This window comes from Micrasema longulum, unplaced genomic scaffold, assembly GCF_059751315.1.
Source record: "Micrasema longulum isolate JH-2025_06_02 unplaced genomic scaffold, ASM5975131v1 h1tg002625l, whole genome shotgun sequence".
In the NCBI taxonomy this organism is placed as follows: domain Eukaryota; kingdom Metazoa; phylum Arthropoda; class Insecta; order Trichoptera; family Brachycentridae; genus Micrasema; species Micrasema longulum.
Window position 1 is genome coordinate 72,826 of NW_028279760.1, and position 21,362 is coordinate 94,187.

Genomic DNA, 21,362 nt, shown 5'->3' on the forward strand with positions numbered 1-21,362 from the left:
TTCCACTGTATTCGTTGTACATTCATTATTTGTTATGTGTCCAAACCATCGCAATACCCTTTTATTAATGTTGTCAATATCATTTAGAAAAGAGCGCTTATAGGTAAATAGTTTTACCACGGATATAAGATGACAGTTAAGCAACATTCAGTCTACTTCCATTGTTTTGATACGACCCCATCGTGAATGCTAATCAAGTCTAAGTAATTTTTTATAGTGGCATAATAAAATAAAATAATTACCCAAAATTAAACAACGATGCCACTACATGACATCACCAAGACTGTTTTAAATATCATAAACTTTCCTTCTCACACAAACTTAAAATACACATTTAATCGTGACATTCACAACTATAACACGCGTAACTCAAAAAATCTTCATGTTACTAAATTTCGCTCAACGAAGTTTAGAAAAAGTCTCTGGAAAATATTGGCCATTCCGAATTTAATGAACTGCCCGATAAGCTTAAAAACGAAAAGTACCAAAACCAAAAGTGTCGCAATTAAAAAATATTACTTAAATCTTTTTGATAGTGATAGCTATTAACACTTTGAGTACCGACCGAATACACATAGAATTTACCCTGTGCCCGGCTCATTTTTGTGAAATTTCATGCTTTGTGAAGGGTTTCTTAAACGTGTCATAATTATGAAAATACTAGGTTAAATCAATTCAAATGAATAACCAAAAGCAGAAAATTTGAAAACATATTTTTGTTGTAAATTGTAAGTAGTGAGTAGGTGCCTATTTCATTTTTATTATATCTCGGACAATACATTGGTAACACTTAAACTCAACTGTCAAATGTCAAGTGAATCCTGATAAAAACAAAGTTTTATTTTACATACATACATTCGCATACATTTATATCACCCATTATTACCATGATTATATAGTTACAAACGGAACATGTAATTGTAAATTATTATCAACATATGTTTTTGTGTTAAAAGGTTAGCAATACCATTAAATATCACATATAATTTTCCTTTAAGAATATATTAATAAGAAATCTACCTACTAACAAGTGATTTTGTAATAAGTAGACGACATCCTTGCAACAAATTTATGTTAGTATTTTGTGGGTAGCACAGTATTTTCTTGATTCATTACTTATAGATCTATTAAATATATAAGTACAAATTAATATAACTGTTAAATTTGATGATCATCAAGAAGTATTATGTTTCATCCGTGTCCAATAGGTTTGTGTACTTATAATGATAAAGGTTGAAAGGCTACGCATAAGGCAGCAAATGTCATAGAAATTCAATTGTCAGATTTAGATTCAATAGTGTAATTTTTTATTTATTACAGTATCCACTAACGGAATAATGGCCGATCCAACTATACAAACCTTTTGCTGCCACCATTCTCGTAATGGTTCAGATATGGCCGTAATGGTTATGGACGAATTCAACACCGACTCCTACAATACTTTATGTCTTTGCTCTTCTATAGTTGGTGTCCTGGGAGCTCTCTATCAGGTAACATAAGAGATCTGGAGGGACATAGATTTCCCTTCTTAAACTAACACTGTTGTATTGGGAAAGTATAAAAATATATAAGTCCTGACCGTGTATTCATGTTTGATTGATCACAATATAATTAAACTGCAGTGAGGGATACAAAGAAAGCATTTTCAAGTTTTATTTTATTTCGCAGTTGATTTTCAAAAAAGATTAATATTTTAGCAAAATTTTAGCACATTTGATGTTTGGATTTGCATCTGTCTGCCTCTGAGGTACAGAAATAATCAAAGCTTTCTTAGAAAACAAAGCATCGGGTACCTGTCAAATCATCAACATTTTTAATTTATCAAGTACAACTCTTGTGCCAAAATAAAAATGTAATTATGTATAAACAAATTTAATTATATGACAGGTTCATCATTTTACCCAATTGGTTTTGTAGACCAATTGATGGTTTCGTCACTCTTGCGACTTCATCAGATTGGTATGATTTTCAACAAATAAAAAAATTATAGACTAATATTGATAGATCAGGTGAATGGTGTATATCAAATCGATTATATCTGAATGTTAAAAAATGTTGTCACATGTCTTTCAATCGCATACGCTGTCCAATAGTATCTACCTATTATATAAATAATACTGCTATAACACAATCGATCAATAATCTTGGCGTCATATTTGATAGAAAACTTTCTTTTTTCTCACAGCACTGTGAAATGATTTCAAAGAAAGTAATCGAAATTCTTGGATTTGTCATTAGAAATCCGAAACATTTTAACAGTATTAATGAAATTAAATTATTGTACTGCTCACTGGTGAGGTCTCTTAGAATATACATCTCACATCTGGTCACCTATTTACAATAATAATTATAAGATAACTTAGATAGAGTCCAGAGAAAGTTCCTACGATATGTAAACTATAAGATGGGTCTACCCCTTTCTGAGATATCGTATGATTTGTTTTTAGAAAAATTGCATATATCCTTGCCTTCAAATAGACGCATAGTAGCTGGTGTTGTCACACTACATAATATTGAAAATAATATTAGAGATTGTCCATGCTTGGTAAATAAAATAAACTTTAGGATTCCATTTAAGACCACCAGCCTTAGATGTACTTTCCACACAAAATCATTTCAAACAAATTATGCTCAGTTCTCTCCGTTAGTGCGATAACATCTAAATACCAATAAATTTAGCGATATTTTTGATATATTTTATACTTCGCCCGCTTTAATTAAATAAAAAATTATGTCAAGTACAATATAATAAGTAAGTAAAAAAACAATGTTTAAATTAGTCACTCTTTTGCTACTCAATTATTATATTGATGAAATAACCTTTCTATATTTGTATACATATTTAAATATGTGCGTGCATTTTTTATTTCTTTATTTTCGGTTTTATTCTTTTATATATTAAATTACACTTTGTAAAAAGTAAATTGCGTACTTTTAAATAACTTCTATTGTATTTTTTTAAACATGTTTTTATTACTTTATTTTTGAAACCTTTGTATAGCTGCTACCTATTATTGTTCATAAACTTTATTATGTATTATATAAGCAAATTGATATTATATATTACGCCTATGGGCGTTTAATGTATAAAAAAAAAAGAAATATAATATGTACAACTAACATGCAACATTTTTTAAAGTTTGAAAACAATAAAAAAATATTCCTCATCAGAAGACGCTGACTCCAATGTATTTTTAGAATTCGACTATTCACATTTAAAATCATGACATTTTCCGCTAACGACTTGAATGTACATATTTTGTTAAAAGCATTCTTTGATAGGTTTCTGTTAAAAAAAGGGGATAAATTGAACCCATGAATGCAAACCATGCGTGCTGTGTTTGCCCTTGGGCGATTAACTTAATTATTGAATTAAAAAATATGTAATAGGGTATTTTCACATGTCGGGAATAAAGTTAATATGTATTCAAAACAAGTTTTCATTTATAATTTTTGGGTTTAAAATGAGCACATACAAAACAGCCCGCAGTTAGCATCACGTCATTTTGACATCACGACCGTCGACCACGCTTCTAACATTGTGTACAAGTTTGGCACCAAAACGTCACACGTGCCGTATGTCCCACGGGTCGTGCAACATCTCACTTTCGGGCGCTTATGCATATTTTAAACCTTTGTAGAAAATTTATCCGACGTCGCATGAACAAAATATTAATATAGCTACCGTTGTAATTGTTTGCTTATTAAAAATAAATTTAATTAAAAAATGTGAAAAGACCTTATTATATGTCCCAACGGTGTTATAACAGCTTTATGTGTACATTGGATTTTTAATGTCCTATTGTCCACCTGAATGTGTGACAGTGGATTTAATTATGTTATGTCCTATTTTATATTACTGGTAACATAATGTTATATCTAATTAATGCAATTTAGAAAATTTGGAAAACTTGTAAATTTGAATATTTATTGTGAGATTTGATAATCAAGACTTAAGTGGAAACGGATGTGACTTTTCTTCTTTACCTATGTAGAAATTTGTGTTATTCTCGGCCATCTTTGTTTTAGTTGTTTCTTATCTTTCTAACACAGATTCTTCCCAGACAAGAACTAACACGAAATCCAAGTACTCGAGGAAGACAAATCATTATATGGTTAGCTGTTGCCGATCTTTTGGCATCGCTGGGTAATGTTATTATTATTATAATTATGGTTAACTTATATACCGCCATTTTCGTAATATAATGCCTCAAGAGCACCTTACAAAGTGATTTTATAAATTAGTAAATTTAATTTAAATTTTTTATTAACATATTACAACAGAGATGAAGAACATTTAAGAGAAGGTAATATAGAAGTCTAGGCATCTACAGGGCTTATGACCTGTCAATGGCTGGTTTAAGTGGCCACTTTACACACTGTGTAACATTCACCATTCTGCCTATATTTGAACATCTATATTCCTTCAATCCTTTCATCTGTTGATGTTTGTGAAACTTGTGTGTTAAACTTGTATGTTAAACTTTTTAAATTTGTAATTTAAGTAAAATAATTTACTTTGTTATCACAAGCTACGGATTTATTAAAATAATTTAGAGAACAAGTGGCCTGCGAACGCAAATGCGCCTTCACCGAATTTAGTGCGCTGTTTGTATAGAGGTATAATAACTTTTTATCTCGCCGTAAATGTAGCTGATCTAAGCATAAGATGTTTGTCAGCTAGTTGATCTGGAATGCATAGTTCTCTTAGATATTCCAATGTTGAATGTTAAAAAATAAAACGAGTAATACAACATCAATAATGCCAACATATCGCTAGCCCAAAGCAACATTGAGATAAACCCGAAATTTCCGATTTTGAGATACACATGCAGATATGTCAATATGTTAAATAAATGATTGATTTTAAATAATAATATTTAGTTTATTCAGACCCTTTGCACATCTCAGAGTCCGATTATCTGAGAATAGGTTCTTCAGAGATATCTTACTGTTGCTTTGGGCTAGCGATATTTAGATTTGCATTCTACCGTCATCTGTTTAATACTTTTTATTTTATATATAAATGAACAATATTTTGAGTATTTCCAAATTTTCATAGATAAGTCTGGATTTTATCACATCAATCCCCCAATGGAAAAAATCATAGGCTATCATATTTTGAATGAAAAAGTAAAATTTTAATTAAAGAAACCAAAACTCTTAATTAAAGTTTAAACATAAGCAGAATGGTAAATTTTACAAAATGTATAAAGTAATTAATGAAAAGTAATATGCTCTGTTAACTCTTCAAGCATGAGCGTGACCACTGTCCCCAAACACTATCCTCATTGGCAATGGCATAATTGGAACCATACCATTTCAGGTGTAATGGTACGCTCTGCGTTATGGATGAATTTCAAAACCATGATACCAAGGGAGGATGACTCATCTAATGTACTCTTCTGTGCTATAACTTCTGTAAGTTTTTAAACATAATTTCTTCACGAAACTTTACTTGTAATGTGCCTAAGTATATGTACATAATTTTACCCCTCAGAATATGTTAATGATTGAGGATAAGGCTGATATATTTTGTTCTAGTATTGCCAGTTGCAAATCAAGTTTGTTTACATTTTTTGTTTACAAAATTAGTCATCTCGGCGGATGGTGTTTACTTTCTTGGTCTATCCTTACCAAACCAGATGCCAAGCATGCAGACGCTCTCATTTGTAATATGCAATTGATCTTGAATTTAGTAATACCAGTTATGAGTTTCATTTACCAGATAACTATGAACGATTTTGTCTAATTTCCAAAACCAATGTTTTTCATCACACCATCAAGATTTGGAGCGGCTTAAGAATAAGGATATTTGATTTCTACTATGCTATTAGCATATTTTCAAATGTTTCATATAAAGAGAAACAATAATATCAACATTTAATCAACAAAATAGACAAATTAACGTAGGTGTTCGTTGACAATTTCTGTGACTCCAACGTTATTTTTAATATCAGTTTACACTGCTAAAAATAAGAAACACAATTACTAACAATATCTTAAATTACCCATAGTTTGCCTAAGGAAAAGTCTGTAGGCTTATATATGGATATCTTATTTTTTGTTGGTGGAAATATGATAGTTCGTAAAATTTTATTAATTTGTCTTTATTATTTACGAATAGGAGAAGTAGGACAATATTTTTTTTTGTAATATTTATATTATTTTAGACAAATACCCTATCTAAAGCCTTTTATAGAAGTGGAAAAAGCTTAAGGTAGATCAGTACCTCAATCAATTCCTGATTTAAATTTTGAATGAAATTGGCAAGAATTCCACCGAACTGTATTATTCTGACTAAATTTGTATTCAGTAAGCCCCCCGATTTCTATTTTCAAAGAAATTGGAGAAGGGCTTTAGAAATTAAATATGGCTGCTGAACTGACAAATTCTGACTCTAAATAGGTATTCAGCACCCCAATACGCTCCGTTCTTTCAATTTTAATAATCCTAGAAATTCAAGATGGCTGCAAAGTGTAACAAAAACGAAAGTCATTTTGTACAGAATTCAGTAGGTATATACGAGTACAATACCTTGTTTGTCTTTTTTTTTTTTTTTAATGTGTGGCTTTTTTTGATAAAATTGCCTTTTTCCCATTTCGAAAACCAGAATCATGTTTTATAACAATTTTTGTATTTAGTTGAATAGGTAAAAAATAAATAAATCGAAAATAATATTATATATTATGTAATTAGTGTATATTTTTCACTTTTGTGTTATTTACTAAAAAAATTATCATCACCAACACTTGATGAAGCATAGGACACTGCATTAGTACATCAAATGTAGCATATCACAATCACATTTTCATGAAAGTAGAGTGATCAATTATACACTTCAGATGCTAGTCTGGGAACAGTGAAATATTGAAATGTAAAATCACCTTTTAAACAAATATTTCATTTTGACCTTGCCAGGAATCAAACCTGGTTTCTCGAGCGTCACGGGTGAATGCACCAATCACTAAACCCAGGGACTGACTTATCCATTTGATTTTCTTTATCAGAAGTTTTTTCTGAGAGTTGCCATTGAGTCGAAAACACTCATCTTGGATTTTGGTTCTACCTCACACCCAAAACTCTATTCTTTATCTGCTCAGACTCGGACACAATTTCTCATCATTTATCAATAGTATATTAAAAAAATATTGGTATTACTAAGAATATTTGAGCTCTTTAAGCATAAACTGGGTTGAGCCGAAATTTTCAAACGTTTAAGCAAAGAAAATGTTTCTATAATCAAATAAAGAATACAATTACTTTAGTGCCTTATGGCACTTTATAATTGTGATGGCAATTTTATAATTGAACAAAGTAAATAAATATGAATGAATATTGTTTTAGATGTGAGTGAGATTAATCCAAATAATTTTAACTACTACAAACATATTAAATTTATATTATTATTTTTGGTTTTGAATTAGTAATAAATTGATCAATCATCTTTAAAAACTTTTACCAGGCATGGACTCAGTATTTCTACACAGCAACGTGGCTTTGGACACTGTGCTATGCAGTAGACACTTCTCTATTTCTGCGAGGTATGGATGGGCGTAGTAACGCATATCATTCAGTTTCCTGGGGACTACCCGCCTTTCTCACTGCTTCTGGTCTCTCAATTCTCTACTATCCTAATGCCAAGTAAGTCTACATATTTAATTAATATGACATGGTTGACTATATCATCGGCAGTAATTTGAAATGCTATAAAGGACAACCTCTTTTATGGCAAACAAACGCACTATCCATTACCAAGGCTGACAGAAATAATAATAGAACAGCCTCACAATTTTTGATGATACTAAACTTTACTGTTTATATTTTTGTAACAGAAACTGTATACAAAAGAAAGATACCTGGCTTTTTCCTCTTTCATAAGGATTTTTTAAATGCTTTTATTTTAGATTCTTGAAAATAAGCTTATAATTTCTTGTGTGTAATTTATCAGGATCGTATGATTTATTTTTGCTTCAAATTATATTTTTTATATATGTATTCATGATTATGTATGCTGTTTGATTTCCAAATAATAATTTAAATATATATATATATATATATATATATATGTGACATCAGGAGCTTTTATAGCTTCAAAATAAGAATTTGTATCCCATATTTTTGTTTGTATGTACTGATGAACAAGGAAACCCTACAATCAACAATTTTTTCTTCTTTTCTTTTTTTAAATGTTTTTAACTATTCTATACTATGAATTGTATAAATGGACAATGGTGGAGTAAAAAAGTTGCTATAATAAGAAATGATTGTACACGACTATTAGTAGCACATTGTAAATTGTATTTACTGCGATTAAAGTTAAACCTCCGCCATAATGCACCTTTACCAAAACCAATTCGCTAGCATTAATATGAATATTTATTGGCATAAAAATATTCGCTGAACAAATTTTGTTAAAATGTCATTCGCCCTAATTGTCAATTAACAAAAAAATAAATTAATTTATCTGGTAGTTTTACATAGAGTACTATTTTTTCTTCTTCTTTACAGTTGCCACAACCTACACTCGTTAAAGTCAGCTCTCCTGCGTGTTCTACCAAACTATTTCGCCACATATTTTCCCATTGCTGTAGTCATGATTGCCAATCCCATTATTTACTTGATTTCTTCTAAAAATATGGAGAATTGTATTTGGGTTTCTTACTCACAGGTAATTATTGTTTACTTAATCGATGTAATCTTCATAAAGAATACTAGTGGCATGATTATTATGAATCCATCATAGAAAACTAGAAAGTTATAATTGCATATAGGCTAACTGTCATTTCAGTAAAACTCATACACCACTCTGCCTAGAATATGGTTAAAAAAGAAATATTATCAGGTTGATTGGCAGACAATAAAAACATTGTTTAACTCCACCCATTGATAATACATAGATGCACCCTATAGAGTAAAATATTTCAAAAAGTAGTGACATGAAAATGTGCCCATAGTTATTAAGTTTGTTTAATATTTGTACCAGGGCTGCATTCAACGATCATTCTTAATATGCTACCAAAAATTGAAGAATACTCATTTTTGGTATATAAAAAAGTATGTATTTTATATAAGGTGGTATATTTTTCATAACTTCCTTCCAAATCCTATTTTCCACCTGCTGACAAGCCTCCAAAGAAGATGCTTAGCGGGTTATTTCTTTAAACAAAAAAAAATTGTTAACAATCAACATTCATTTTTGGAGGATCCCAATCAGATTGTTTCTTTAAATTCCTTATGATTTTAACACATTAATTTATTTTCACTGGATTTTGGGGAATGCAAAAATAATATTGACTCATATTTATTATATTTTAAAAATTTATTCCTATCAATGCAGCCCTGTAAGTAAGAAGAGCTTCACAATTGCGCCGCTAGGCGTAGTTTGACTTTTACAAAAAATAATATTTATATTTGCTTTACAAGCTTTTTTAATCACTCATGAACAAATATTTATTAATGAAAAGTTACACAATCCTTTTTACAATGTAAAAACCAAAAGGTTTTTACACGCTTTCATGACACAAGCAAGCATTTTAGTTTCGATTCTAAACATCACGCCTGGCTGGCGGTCAAAGAACGACTTAATACGCGCTGGGCATGAGTTAAGTGTCATAATTTTTTAGGGCTCAGGGCATGTCGATGTGTATTAATATCTCAATGACTCCACCATACATTAAAAATGACAAAAGTATACATTTCTATAAGTTAAAGATATGTTTTGTCAATAGCTTTAAGAAGTAGAGGCTTTTCTAGTCCATTTCTCAAACAAAAAAGGTTTATGAACATACTACATTTAACATTAAAAGTTTTGTTATGTACCCCACGGAATCTATTTTAGCAACACAACTTTTTTTTAAATCTGTACACAATAGTGCACAGGGCTCCATACACTTGCACATCATGAAGGTAAGGATCAGCTGTACAATTAGAGAGCTAGTTGTGTATATCATAATATCGTATTTAAAAATCACTTGGAATATAATACAGTAGGACTCCGTTTATTCAAACTCCAGTCATCCAGATTGCCAAATATCAATTAACTTTGCTGGGACCAGATTACACTGCGAAGTTTGTTATATAGGAATATGCAATTTGAAATTAATGAGTCATTTATTTTAAATTTTATCTACAAAGTAAAATTAAGTTTTTTGTATGAAAAGCAGAATATGCATACAATGTTTTCTTCTAAACATGTTCAATTATAGGTTACTGACGAACATGCTTTAAATGTTCATGCAAATATACTCATTTCTGTACACAAATATCAGTTTTTCTTTATAGACAGTCGAAGATAACTGTTACCTTCCCATTGTAATTGGGGCCCTGGACATGTTTAAGTAAGTTTTTGATGTGATTCCAATCCGCTGTATTATTTTAAAAGCAATAAAATCTGGAACTCGTTAATTCGTATAATTGGAGTTTTACTGTGTGTCAACACAAAAGAACTGCCGTTCTCTGGCTGGTTTACTTCATACATTATTATTGAGATAACATACCTAATTATTTATTTTTATATATATCTTTAGGTGACCAGTAAAGAATGGAATCTTATGCACACTCTCAGAACAAAATTCGTTTGGATAAATATATGTTTCTACCTGTGTTGGTTGCCTAATATTATTAATGGAGTGCTCCTCTGGACTCTTTGGTATGAATTACCTGTCAAAGTTATAGTAGTTGTGTGGTATATTATGGTAAGTTCACTTTATTAATAGTACTTTCTTTTATTTACTATCCATAAACATAGGTTCATTACATATTGCATTTGAAAAAGTTTCCATTCTAGGATAGGAACATACAAAAAAAAATCAGCAGCTTTGATACACTTGACCGAATAAAATATAATAATTTCATATGAAACATAAACATATAATCCATAGCAAACTTGGTTATTTCACAAATCCAAAAAGTCAAAGGCCATTATAAACAAATATTACATTCTACCAACAGCTATGTCAGTTTCAATCCTAGAAAATATGGTCAAGCAATAACATTTACAATAAAATCTGAAATTTATATACTTAGTTGGCATTTTATCAACATCCACATGAAGATGGCACAAAAGTAAAATGTCCTCTCCCATACGGTTGTCACAGATACCCATATATATATATATATAAATATATAAAAACATTTTTTGTAATCAATTAATATTTTTCCAGGCCTTGATGAATCCACTGCAAGCTCTTTTTAACGCTTTGATTTATAGAAGATGGACTCCGGGAACACAGAAATTAAAACTGCCATTTAATATAAACTGTTGTTCGGGTAGAGAAAAGTCTGTAGAACCAGCAGTGGAAACAACACCTCTCCTTGGTCATCGTCCCCCATCAAGACTTAGGCTGACTGACCATCCAATCAATAGCATAAATGAATTTTCTTCTATGTAATATTAAGTCATTAGTATTGTCTCAAAGGTCACAATTTGTCAAAAACATTATTTACTTTAACAAATCACAACAGAGATGGATAATATTTTAGAGGAGGAAATATGGAAGGTTTTTTTGGTTGGTGGATTTCTTTGGCTTTTAAGGTTATTTGTCTAATTAAACTATTATTTGTTTTATCTAGCAAATTGGATAGCAAAATAGGTGCATTAAAATAATAAAAAAATATATCTATTTAAAAAAATAATAGATATAATGATTTTCTTACAACATTTATAAAAATACTCATCACTATGTTACTGTTTGCTATATGAATTGTTATTGCTTAATGTATTGAAAACTATGTTTATTATGGTTTATTAGAACAGAAAATTAAATCAAAAATTTTTGTCAAATCAGTTATAAAATAAAGTTTTTTAACACGTTCACAGCTATGCCGTCTATTGCCATCAAAATCGTGTCTCTCATTTAGGAAATGGCAGGGGAGATATTATGTCCCTATAAGAAACAGTCGGCGACAAAAGAGTCCCAGTATGTTAGTCCAATAATATTCACTTCAACTCATCAACGGTCCAATCGGAAGTGAAATATTTTTTCAAAATAAGAAAGTTATGTATCCATATGCGTGGATCCTGCGAAAAAAAAGTTTCTGCTGAGTGGAGATCCTATGCGTAAAAGTTGTTCCCAAACAATTAAAATATTTTATAATGCCACTTTTGGGATAGTAATTTATAATGTTTAGCTACTCTAAAATGTTAATTTAAATGTATTTATTGTTAGTTCCTGGACTGGCATCCGGAACAGCAGATCATCTTGCCTTCATGTAACAAATTATTGAGGTTTATTGCAATAATTGGGTGTACCAACGCTCTGCCCTATTTATCGTTAAATGTGAATAAGGGAAAATAATAAAATATTTAGATTCAATTATATTCAACATGAACATTTTTTGCTTAAATATAAATGTATTGAGACTAGACTAGAGCTAGCCCAAAGCAACAGTGCAATATTTTTGAAGAACATGTTCTGAGATAATCGGACTTTGAGATGTGCAAAGGATCTGACTAAACTAAATAACTTGAAGTAGATTATGAATATTTTATTATTTAAAATCAATAATTTATTTAATTTATTAACATATCTACATGTGTATCTCAAAATCGGAAATTTCGGGTTTATCTCACAGTTTCTTTGGGCTAGCGATATTAGTATGTTAGCTAAACTGATCAAATCACACCATATATTTAACGACGGTAAAAAGGGACGAGCTGACACCCACGGAGATTGAATGTAAATTTTTACATTTACATTAATAACCCTCTTGTACGACATCCATAAAATCAATGGGTTTATATCAAATTTGTATCACACAAAATTAGACTGTTTTTACAAATTGTCATTTAGGTTTACATTAAAATCAATTTTTATGATATTTATTCTACTTATTCCCAATAGTTTCAAGACCTGTCTTAGCTACATCATTTTGGAAGTGATTGAAAAAATTAAAAAATCAATATTAATTTTTTTCTTTGTCATTTCTTTTTACTGTCGATATATACTATATAATGTATTTTTCTTGCATTTAAATTTACTTTTTCAGAATGTTTGTGACCATTTCTATCTGCCTTCTTTTTTAAATTAAGGCACATTATTTTAGAAAAATCTTCAAAACTGTGTATTAATATTAATTTCTGGTTTGTTATTAAAACTTTAATGTGATTATTTTCATTTCTATATGGTGGCCTGCTATATATAACCTGATATTGATGTAAAATAACAAATTGCACATAAATAATATGAACCTATTAAAACTCAGTTATGGTCATGTTGAACCCCAATCAACCTCAACTTGATTCCTTTTTTCAGAAAGTGAGTTATTTGTATATTACAACTCATTGAAAATGGCTCCCATAGTCGAAATATTTGGGTAAATCATAAAAACGCAAATATTTCTTTAAAAAAACATTGCGGCTAAATGTGATACTGAAATTCCAACTAAAATATATTAAAATTGGAATAATTTTGATTTACATTATCTTTTTCCTTGTTTTTGTCATCATAAATTAGTGCATCGCATTGATTAAATATGCATAATTTTTTTGACTAAATAAAAAAATAGAATAGGTAAATTGCATGCTGTGAATGATTAATTGATGAATTATAAATAAATTACATAAGTGTTGTGAATTTTTATTGAAATCACACAATATCATATTTTAATTACATACATATAACTTAAAGTGTTGCTAATCTATTAGAAATTCCAAGGCTGAAATGAAATAATTGTTTTTAATGTCTAGTTTTTTTGTCTCTATTGAGATATCTGTCTAGTATAATTTTTGTGTATATAAATAAATGTCCACCTTGTGCTGTAATGGTCAGCGCGTTTGACCACCATGCAAGAGAGACCTCTTGCACCGAAATATTGATTTAAAAGGGTGTTTTTACACTAGAATATTTCGTCCCTGGACTGGTACCTTCATGTAACAAAAATGATCAAGATACGCTGCGATTGGTGTACCAATGCAGTGCCCTAAAGAAAAGGGAATGATGAGAATTTTTACTAAATCTTAGAAATACGCAAGTGATTTTTAAAACTATGCAATATTCCAAATAAAATGTGCCGTCTAATAAATAATCAGTGTGTGGTTAGGAAATGTAGATTACTTTGATTCCCAACAAGCTCAATGTGAAATATTTATTTTAAAGTTGTTTTTTCAATAAAATATTTAATTGTTTTAATAATATTTTGTGTAATAAAGCAATAATTTTACAGGTACTTTGCACATTATAATATGGTGTAAATTATTAATAAAATTGTATGTCAAGGGGTTTTGGGGTCATAACCCCTCCTCAAATTTAAGAATTAATATCAAATTAAAATGAATTAATTACCTAAATTAATTAGTTAGACTCTTTAATAAAGAAGACTGATTTTTTCATCGCTTTATGGGTGGTGGTAAATCGGGTATTTTGTGTCAGTAGCTTTTATGTCAGCTTTTTCAACGACGAAATATTGATTTAAGAAAGAAAACAAATTCAGCAGAAGATACAGAACAAAAAATTTAAAAATTGAGACAAAACGCAGAAAAGAAATTATTTGTTGCAACAGAGAGGGAAAACATTTTTAAGAAGGAAATACGGAAGTCTAGGGCTTACGACCTGTCGTTGGCTGGTTGAAGTGGCCACTTTATACGCAAATTTAGATCTAAATAACTCCTTAGGGAGGAAATCCAGCCTGTCTACAAACGTTTGGACATACTCAAAACATTGTTAATAAATTATTCCTTGAATGCTCGGAAACGGGCTGAAAAAAAACCTTTAAATAAGCCGCGTACTTCTCAAACAAAAAGATGCAATATAAATGTTGATAGTGTTATAGACTACTGTTGCATTTCAATATATGTACCATTTTTAGATAGTTTTATAACTAATCTGAAAGAAATAAATATCACTATAGGTTGGATTTCAAAATTTGTTACCGACAAATCCTCTCAACCTTTCTGATGCTACTATAAAATAATTTCAAGATATGGTAATGTTTTATAGAAGTGACTTGACAGGTAGTCGTCTTGATGAACTGAAAGTGGGACTTAAATTTTGGTACAGTGCAATTGCTAGACTGGAAAAAGACCAGTGGTCAAAAGATGCCTTAACTGCTTTGGCTAATTGTGAAAAAATACTTATGCTGCCAAATATTGCTGACTCAAGTCACAATTTTGCCTGTTTCTACTGCGGAGAATGAAATAAGTTTTTCTGTTTTACGACATCTAAAAAATTATCTACGAAACTAATCTAACTAAAATTAAACAAAAACTAAATCCAATGCTGGATGCTATTTTAAATAAACTAGCAGAAAAATCGCTGAAACTTGAAGTCAGACTACATAAAATAATAAGTTATTTAGTTTTCTATTTGTGTTCTGTATTTTTGAAAAAAAAAATAAGGTTTAAATAGAGCTTTTTTTTATTGGCCTTATTAACTACAAAATTTAAAAAACCCCCTAAAAAAATCCTGGGTGCGTCAATGTCCTTTGATAATTACTAGGGCAGATATTTCCATATGAAGTCAATAAATATTAATGTGCCTTATATTTTTTATATTTGTATTGTTTTATAAGAATAATATTGCTATAAATTAATATTATGATCCAGTGACAAAAAAATAATAAAAAAAAACAAACAATAATATATAAAATACTATATTTTGATTAAATCTACTGAGAAAAGAATACTGGACCTAACCTTTAAAGGATTCTATCTTGATCTATGTGTGTACTTTTAATTTTAAGTATACTGTAATAATCAACATGATCAATATTTTCTTAAACAATTTGAAATATTTAGGAATTTTAATGACATTTTACTATATTACATATGTATGTGTAGTTTTAATATTATAAGAAGCCCAGGTACCCTTTGACAACACAAGAACACAACAAATAATGTTTTACATAAACAAAATTAGTTTAAAAGGTTTGTTAAATGGACGTTTTTTGAAAAAAAATCTGTTCTGTAAAATGCAATAAATAAATAAGTACATATTTTTGTCTGCTTTAAATATTTTATGGAAGTAACTGTAGGTTCATCAAAAAGTTAACAACTGTTTCTTTGTTCAGGGAAAAAACGTCTAAAAAGTGACTGATGTGTTTTGATCAGCCTAGGATATGTGTATGTATGGTATGGGTTTATGTGTATCTTAATTTTTTTATTCATATGAAAAAGTCTTGTTTTTCAATAAAATAAAATTATTACATAATATGTTTTATAAATTAATAATAAAATAAACAAATTTAAAAAAAATATTTGATTAGTTATTTGGCGAATTCTTTAATTTACAATATTGCAAAATAAACACAAAATTACTTTAAATTAAGCACTAATTTGGTGACAAAATGATTGTTTTAAAACACTATCTAAAATTTAGAACAATGGTCACGGTAAAGTAAATAAATGTGTGGACTCAAACTATTGTTAATAATATAATATGGAGTTCTATAAAATAAACGCCAGCTCAATTAAAATATTTTATTTAGTAGTAAGTAGTCTTTACAATATTGTTATGATTATTATAAATCTCTGGGAACAAATTGAAGAATTTAACTTATAATATGTACAATAAATTGATATGGTTTATAAATATTTTTTAATTTATAAATTATTTTTCCTAAGTAAATTTAAACATATATACAGTTGGAATTTACGACACATTTTGGTTTTCACACACGCATATATGTAATTAATATATATTATATATATGTTGAACTAATTCTGCTGTCCTCTTAAATGTTTTCTTGACTGTGCCGATCATTTACTTTTGAAAAAGTCGTTCTCTTGCTAGGAACAGCAGAGTTGACTATATGTAAATCACAGTAAATAAAATTAGGTAATACATATTTGTGAATTTTAAAACCACAATATATAATTAAAGTAAATAGAATGTTTAATTTGTACACAAATAATAAAGCAATATTAAAAAATGCTGAACACTTACAAAATTAATGCAGCAATATTAAGTATACCATACAAAAAAAACCCTCACTCGAGAACTCAAAACTTGGATCACTAGATTTTTCTTAAAATATTAAAATAAAACTTTTCAGGAAGAAAACTGACAATGGAATTAATTGTAATATTTGTAAAATTACCGTTCTTTTTAAGCACCCTACTCGGGCATGCCTAATACACATATAAACTAGCATGTCAGCTATAAACTATCTTTCACTAATAAATATAATTATTTATATTGACCTCATGTATACTAGACCTATAAACAAAATCACATAGTAGGCAAATCCAAAATTAATGTTCATTAAAAAAATACTGTCAAATGAAAACATTTTGACATTCAGTTGTGTTTTGCCTGCTGATACTGGACTTAAAAAATTTCATCTACATTCTGTTATTCAAAATTTAAAAGTTTGTCTTAAAATCTACATTAGCAAATGTTTTAATATATGCTTTTAAGGGATACAATGGAGTTGGGGTTCAGATTGTTACATAAAATTAACAAGACATCGTCCAATATAAAAAAGCAAAACACTGTAAAGAAACAATATTGTTTTATACTGTTTTTAAAAAGATAATGTCCCTCACGTTACTGTTACTAGAAAGAAAAATTTAAAAACACGAACAAATTTAAGGTCTAATACTGATTTATAAATGTTTTGTACCAAAAACAAACAACAAACTAAAATAACTACTTTTAAAATGTCTATGGTTAACAAAAGAATTCAAATATAAATATTTATCACAATTGTGTTCATGTATCATAATTGATTTTCAGGTATTCCCATTGTGACATCGGTAATGTCCTTCACAATCATGTGCGCCACTTGCCAAGCCAACTCTTCTCTAGCTTTTTCCTTCTCTCCGTGTATCAGTCTGTTGACTACTCTCATTATCACAGAGTCTTTTTTCTCAGGATCCGGTTCCATACAGGACTCAAACCTACCTAAACTATTTACACGCCCTAAACACAAGCCTCTTTCTGTCTTTCTACGCCATAGCAAGTCTCCGTTGTACAGTTGTTTCGAATCTATCCTCATATCTGTCTGAGGATGTTTTCCTTTCTTACTGTTTGTAGGAAAATCTTCCATGGCGAGAAGAGTATTTCTGGCATTAATACTAAACTCGCTGCTACAGTCCGATGAGGACTTCTTTCGTTTGGATTCTTGCCAACTTCCTTCTACAGCACTAATAATTTCTGATAGATATTTATAGTACAATTGAGAGGTCAGAAATGAGGAAATGTACTGCTGTAAAACTTTAAAAGCGAGCCTGAATGGTTTATGGAAGCATGTTGGTAAAGGCCCTCCTTCCCTGCAAATGTTCTCCTCAATATCTGAGCGTACATCGGTAGGGAACCCCAAAGAGTTAGTGGCTTGTAGAGAAAAGTATTTATCATACAAAATAATAGCATCATTCTGCGCCTGCTCCGGGTCATAATTTACATTGTTACTTAATTGATCTCTAAAATTAATTACGGCTAAAATAAACTCTAATAGTACACTGCAGTGTTCCTGTTCGAGATACTCTGTGAAATAAAATAGTGCCATTTGATTGAAAATTATGTCTTCAATAGAGAGGTTCCCGCTTGTCAGTATATCTATTTGGTATTTACAGTGATAAGCGCTCTGCGTAAAATTATCAAAATGTGTGGCCATTTGAGCGTATAATAACTTTTGTACAATGGAGAAAATATTTGGATCTATAATGCCTTCCGGATGACATATAGAAGATATGATTGTGTTTCTGACGTCGTCAGGAATGTCTAATCGCTGCGATGACTCCAGCGCAATATATGTCTTAAATATTCGCAATGCTTCATTAAGTAGTGCTTCTTTACTATCTATGGGAGATTTCTGTTGAAATTTCGTATTCAATATATCTGAGCAACTAGCATGTACATATAAAGAATAGTTTTTATCTTTGATACATTCTAAATTACCAATTTTACCCATTTGATAAAACCCATTTATATTTTTAGAATCATGTTTTAATTTTCCAATGGAAGAATCAAAACTCACAGTTCTATTAACAGGGACGTGCATGGTACTTTTATTACTGGAGGCATTTTTTTTAAACAAAGATTCAGCAGCACACCTAAAGTTTTCAGCCTCTACCCAAAACTCTACAGCGGAGGATGATGATATTGAATCCAAATATTGAGCAAAATAAATTAGAACTTGTTTATCTGTGAGTACTTCATCCAGCTTCTTGGATAAACGGGAGGAATTACCAGTAATATCTTCATTTAAATCTGTGAAAAATAAAATATACCTATATTTCCACCGTCTTTAAGGAGTTTTTACTATATATTATAGAATGCATGCGCAAACAGAAAGTAAGGAGTTTATTTATTTATTATGTGTTTAGTAAATTATTTACATCCCTAGCATATTATTTCACGTTGATTTTGTACTAAGCCAAACTGATATAAATATTATATACATTTTGAAAGTATATTTCTCTGCATATTTTACTGCAATAAGAGAAAATATTTACTTATATTTTATTATAATACCTTGTTTCTTAAAAGAGTATTTAAAAAATATTTTTTTAAATAATATTAATATACCAGTACTATTTTTTAAAAGAAAATAACAGCAGGTACTTATTAAATACATAAGTAATTAACATAAATTTGAAATTCACCAAGTTTGGCGCATTATTACTCTGAGGAAATTCTGCATATTATAAACAAATTTTAGCCTTTTTTTAACTATCCAAATATGTTTTTTTTAAGGTCCACGTTCATTGCCATACCTTGACATTTTTGATTTAACAAAAAATACTTTTATGATTACTTTTGAAAAAATTGCTCTGAAAATTGTTTTTCCAATGAATGCACCTCAAAAAGGAAAATATAGGTGAGTTTTTTTAAAAATAAATACTAAGAAGATTTTAATAATTACATATTATTTAACTTTTATTGCATATTTTAAAAAAACATATATGAAGCAGGCGCGTTCCGCCCGTAGATACTGTGGATGCGGCGCATCCATTGAATATTTAAAAATATTAATATATATTTTATAAAAATTACAAATACAAAAAAAAACTACAAATATTCATAAAATTAAAAATATTTGCAGAAAATATTCGAGCCCACGTGACTTACAAAATCAAATATATTCAGTATACATACCTACTTCTACATATGAGTATTCTCACTTTTAACGTACTAAATATTAAAGTACCTTGGCTATGATAGTATTCGTAAGATACACTGGAATCTACATACTGCTGTTCATTTTGAGTCCAGTCTTATTACAAATGTTAGAATTTACGCGCATGGGCATTAAGGTTCTCATAGAGATGAGAGCATCCAACTTGTGAAATGCAAAGAAAAATCGACTCTAAAAACGTGCATCATAAAGTTTTAAATAGCGTATTATTAAAATTTGGCCAAATTCCTAATGTTTACAGCTTCACCACTAGATGCACCTGCTCCTATGCTTCATTAATTTATAGATAACTAAACTAACTATTAATTATTATTATTATTATTATGGAAAACCACCATATAGCCCCATTTATGTAGTATATTAAAAAAAGTTTTTCTATGCAATATTGATTTTTTACAGCTTCATTTAACTACTCCAGTAGATCAGTGTAGTATGTTTCCATTATAATGACACCATTTTTATTGTAGTCGATCAACAGAATACCCTCTATCTCAAAAAACATCCTCGACCTTTCGGTTAATTGTGACACCATGAACTTCTAGGGGAGTGGTGTGCCATTTTTATACTACTGCTTGGAATCTTGTTTCGATTCAGCTTCATAATTATGAACCCACATTTCATATCCGGTAACAATCCGATCCAAAACATCATCCTCATGGTCACAGCAGAGGTTTAAGAAGTCGCGGGAACTCTCAACACGTTTTCACCTTAAAACTGGAGTAAGCATTCTCGGCACTCATCTTGCACTGAACTTTGACATACCAAGATGCTCCTACCTTTCCTACTTTCTGCTAGCTGCTCTTTCTTTATACGGATATCCTCCAATATAAGTTTTTCAATAACGTTTGATAAAGTGGCCTCAATAGGCCGTCCAGGGTGGGTGTCGACTTCAATTGACTCTACCAGTTTTTGAAAGACTGTATCATTTTTAAATCATGGTTTTCTCAGGACAAGAGTCCTCGTACACTGCTGACATCTCTTCCAGAATGATATGCTGTGTTTTGTTTAGTAAGAAATTTGATGATGGCTCAAAACTAAATTTTATCCATATTTGGTATTTCCTCGGGATCAATTCGATTATTTAGGTGTAATTCATTTAGGTCAATACTTGGTATTCACACTATTTACTCATATATATATATATATATTAGCACGCCACAACCCCCCTGGTAACCATTACATTCTGCGAATTTTTGGACCACTCCTCGTATAACGATAAAAATGCGTACATATATTTAATTTACTTGTGAAATTATCAAAAGATATATACATTTTACACATGA

General features: G+C 29.8%; 2 protein-coding genes across 3 annotated transcripts; one reads left to right on the forward strand and one right to left on the reverse strand.

Moving 5' to 3' along the window:
• The first annotated feature begins 808 nt into the window (after positions 1–808).
• Positions 809–11,616, forward strand: LOC148271846 (G protein-coupled receptor 143-like). 2 transcript variants are annotated; one of them, XM_088240854.1, is made up of 8 exons: positions 809–956; positions 1,321–1,490; positions 4,054–4,147; positions 5,327–5,421; positions 7,466–7,644; positions 8,512–8,671; positions 10,530–10,697; positions 11,166–11,616. In XM_088240854.1, the coding sequence occupies exons 2-8, from the start codon at positions 1,338–1,340 to the stop codon at positions 11,391–11,393; spliced, it is 1,077 nt and encodes a 358-aa protein (XP_088096980.1). In that variant the 5' UTR covers positions 809–956; positions 1,321–1,337; the 3' UTR covers positions 11,394–11,616. The 2 variants fall into 2 exon arrangements, with proteins under 2 accessions (XP_088096980.1, XP_088096981.1); XM_088240855.1 differs by lacking the exon at positions 4,054–4,147 and having other exon boundaries at positions 821–956; positions 11,166–11,542.
• Positions 11,617–16,403: 4,787 nt separating this feature from the next.
• On the reverse strand, positions 16,404–19,149 carry pkaap (A-kinase anchoring protein pkaap). Its single transcript, XM_088240853.1, has one exon. It carries the CDS (start codon positions 18,940–18,942, stop codon positions 17,659–17,661), a length of 1,284 nt encoding a protein of 427 aa, XP_088096979.1. The 5' UTR covers positions 18,943–19,149; the 3' UTR covers positions 16,404–17,658.
• Between the last annotated feature and the right edge of the window lie 2,213 nt (positions 19,150–21,362).

Bases quoted from the DNA above. Each gene is read 5' to 3' on its own strand.
- LOC148271846 (XM_088240854.1), top strand. From the start codon at position 1,338: ATGGCCGATCCAACTATACAAACCTTTTGCTGCCACCATTCTCGTAAT. The intron at 4,148-5,326 runs GTAATGTTATTA...ATACCATTTCAG, and splicing joins CGATCTTTTGGCATCGCTGG to GTGTAATGGTACGCTCTGCG. The intron at 10,698-11,165 runs GTAAGTTCACTT...ATATTTTTCCAG, and splicing joins TAGTTGTGTGGTATATTATG to GCCTTGATGAATCCACTGCA.
- pkaap (XM_088240853.1), bottom strand. From the start codon at position 18,942: ATGCACGTCCCTGTTAATAGAACTGTGAGTTTTGATTCTTCCATTGGA.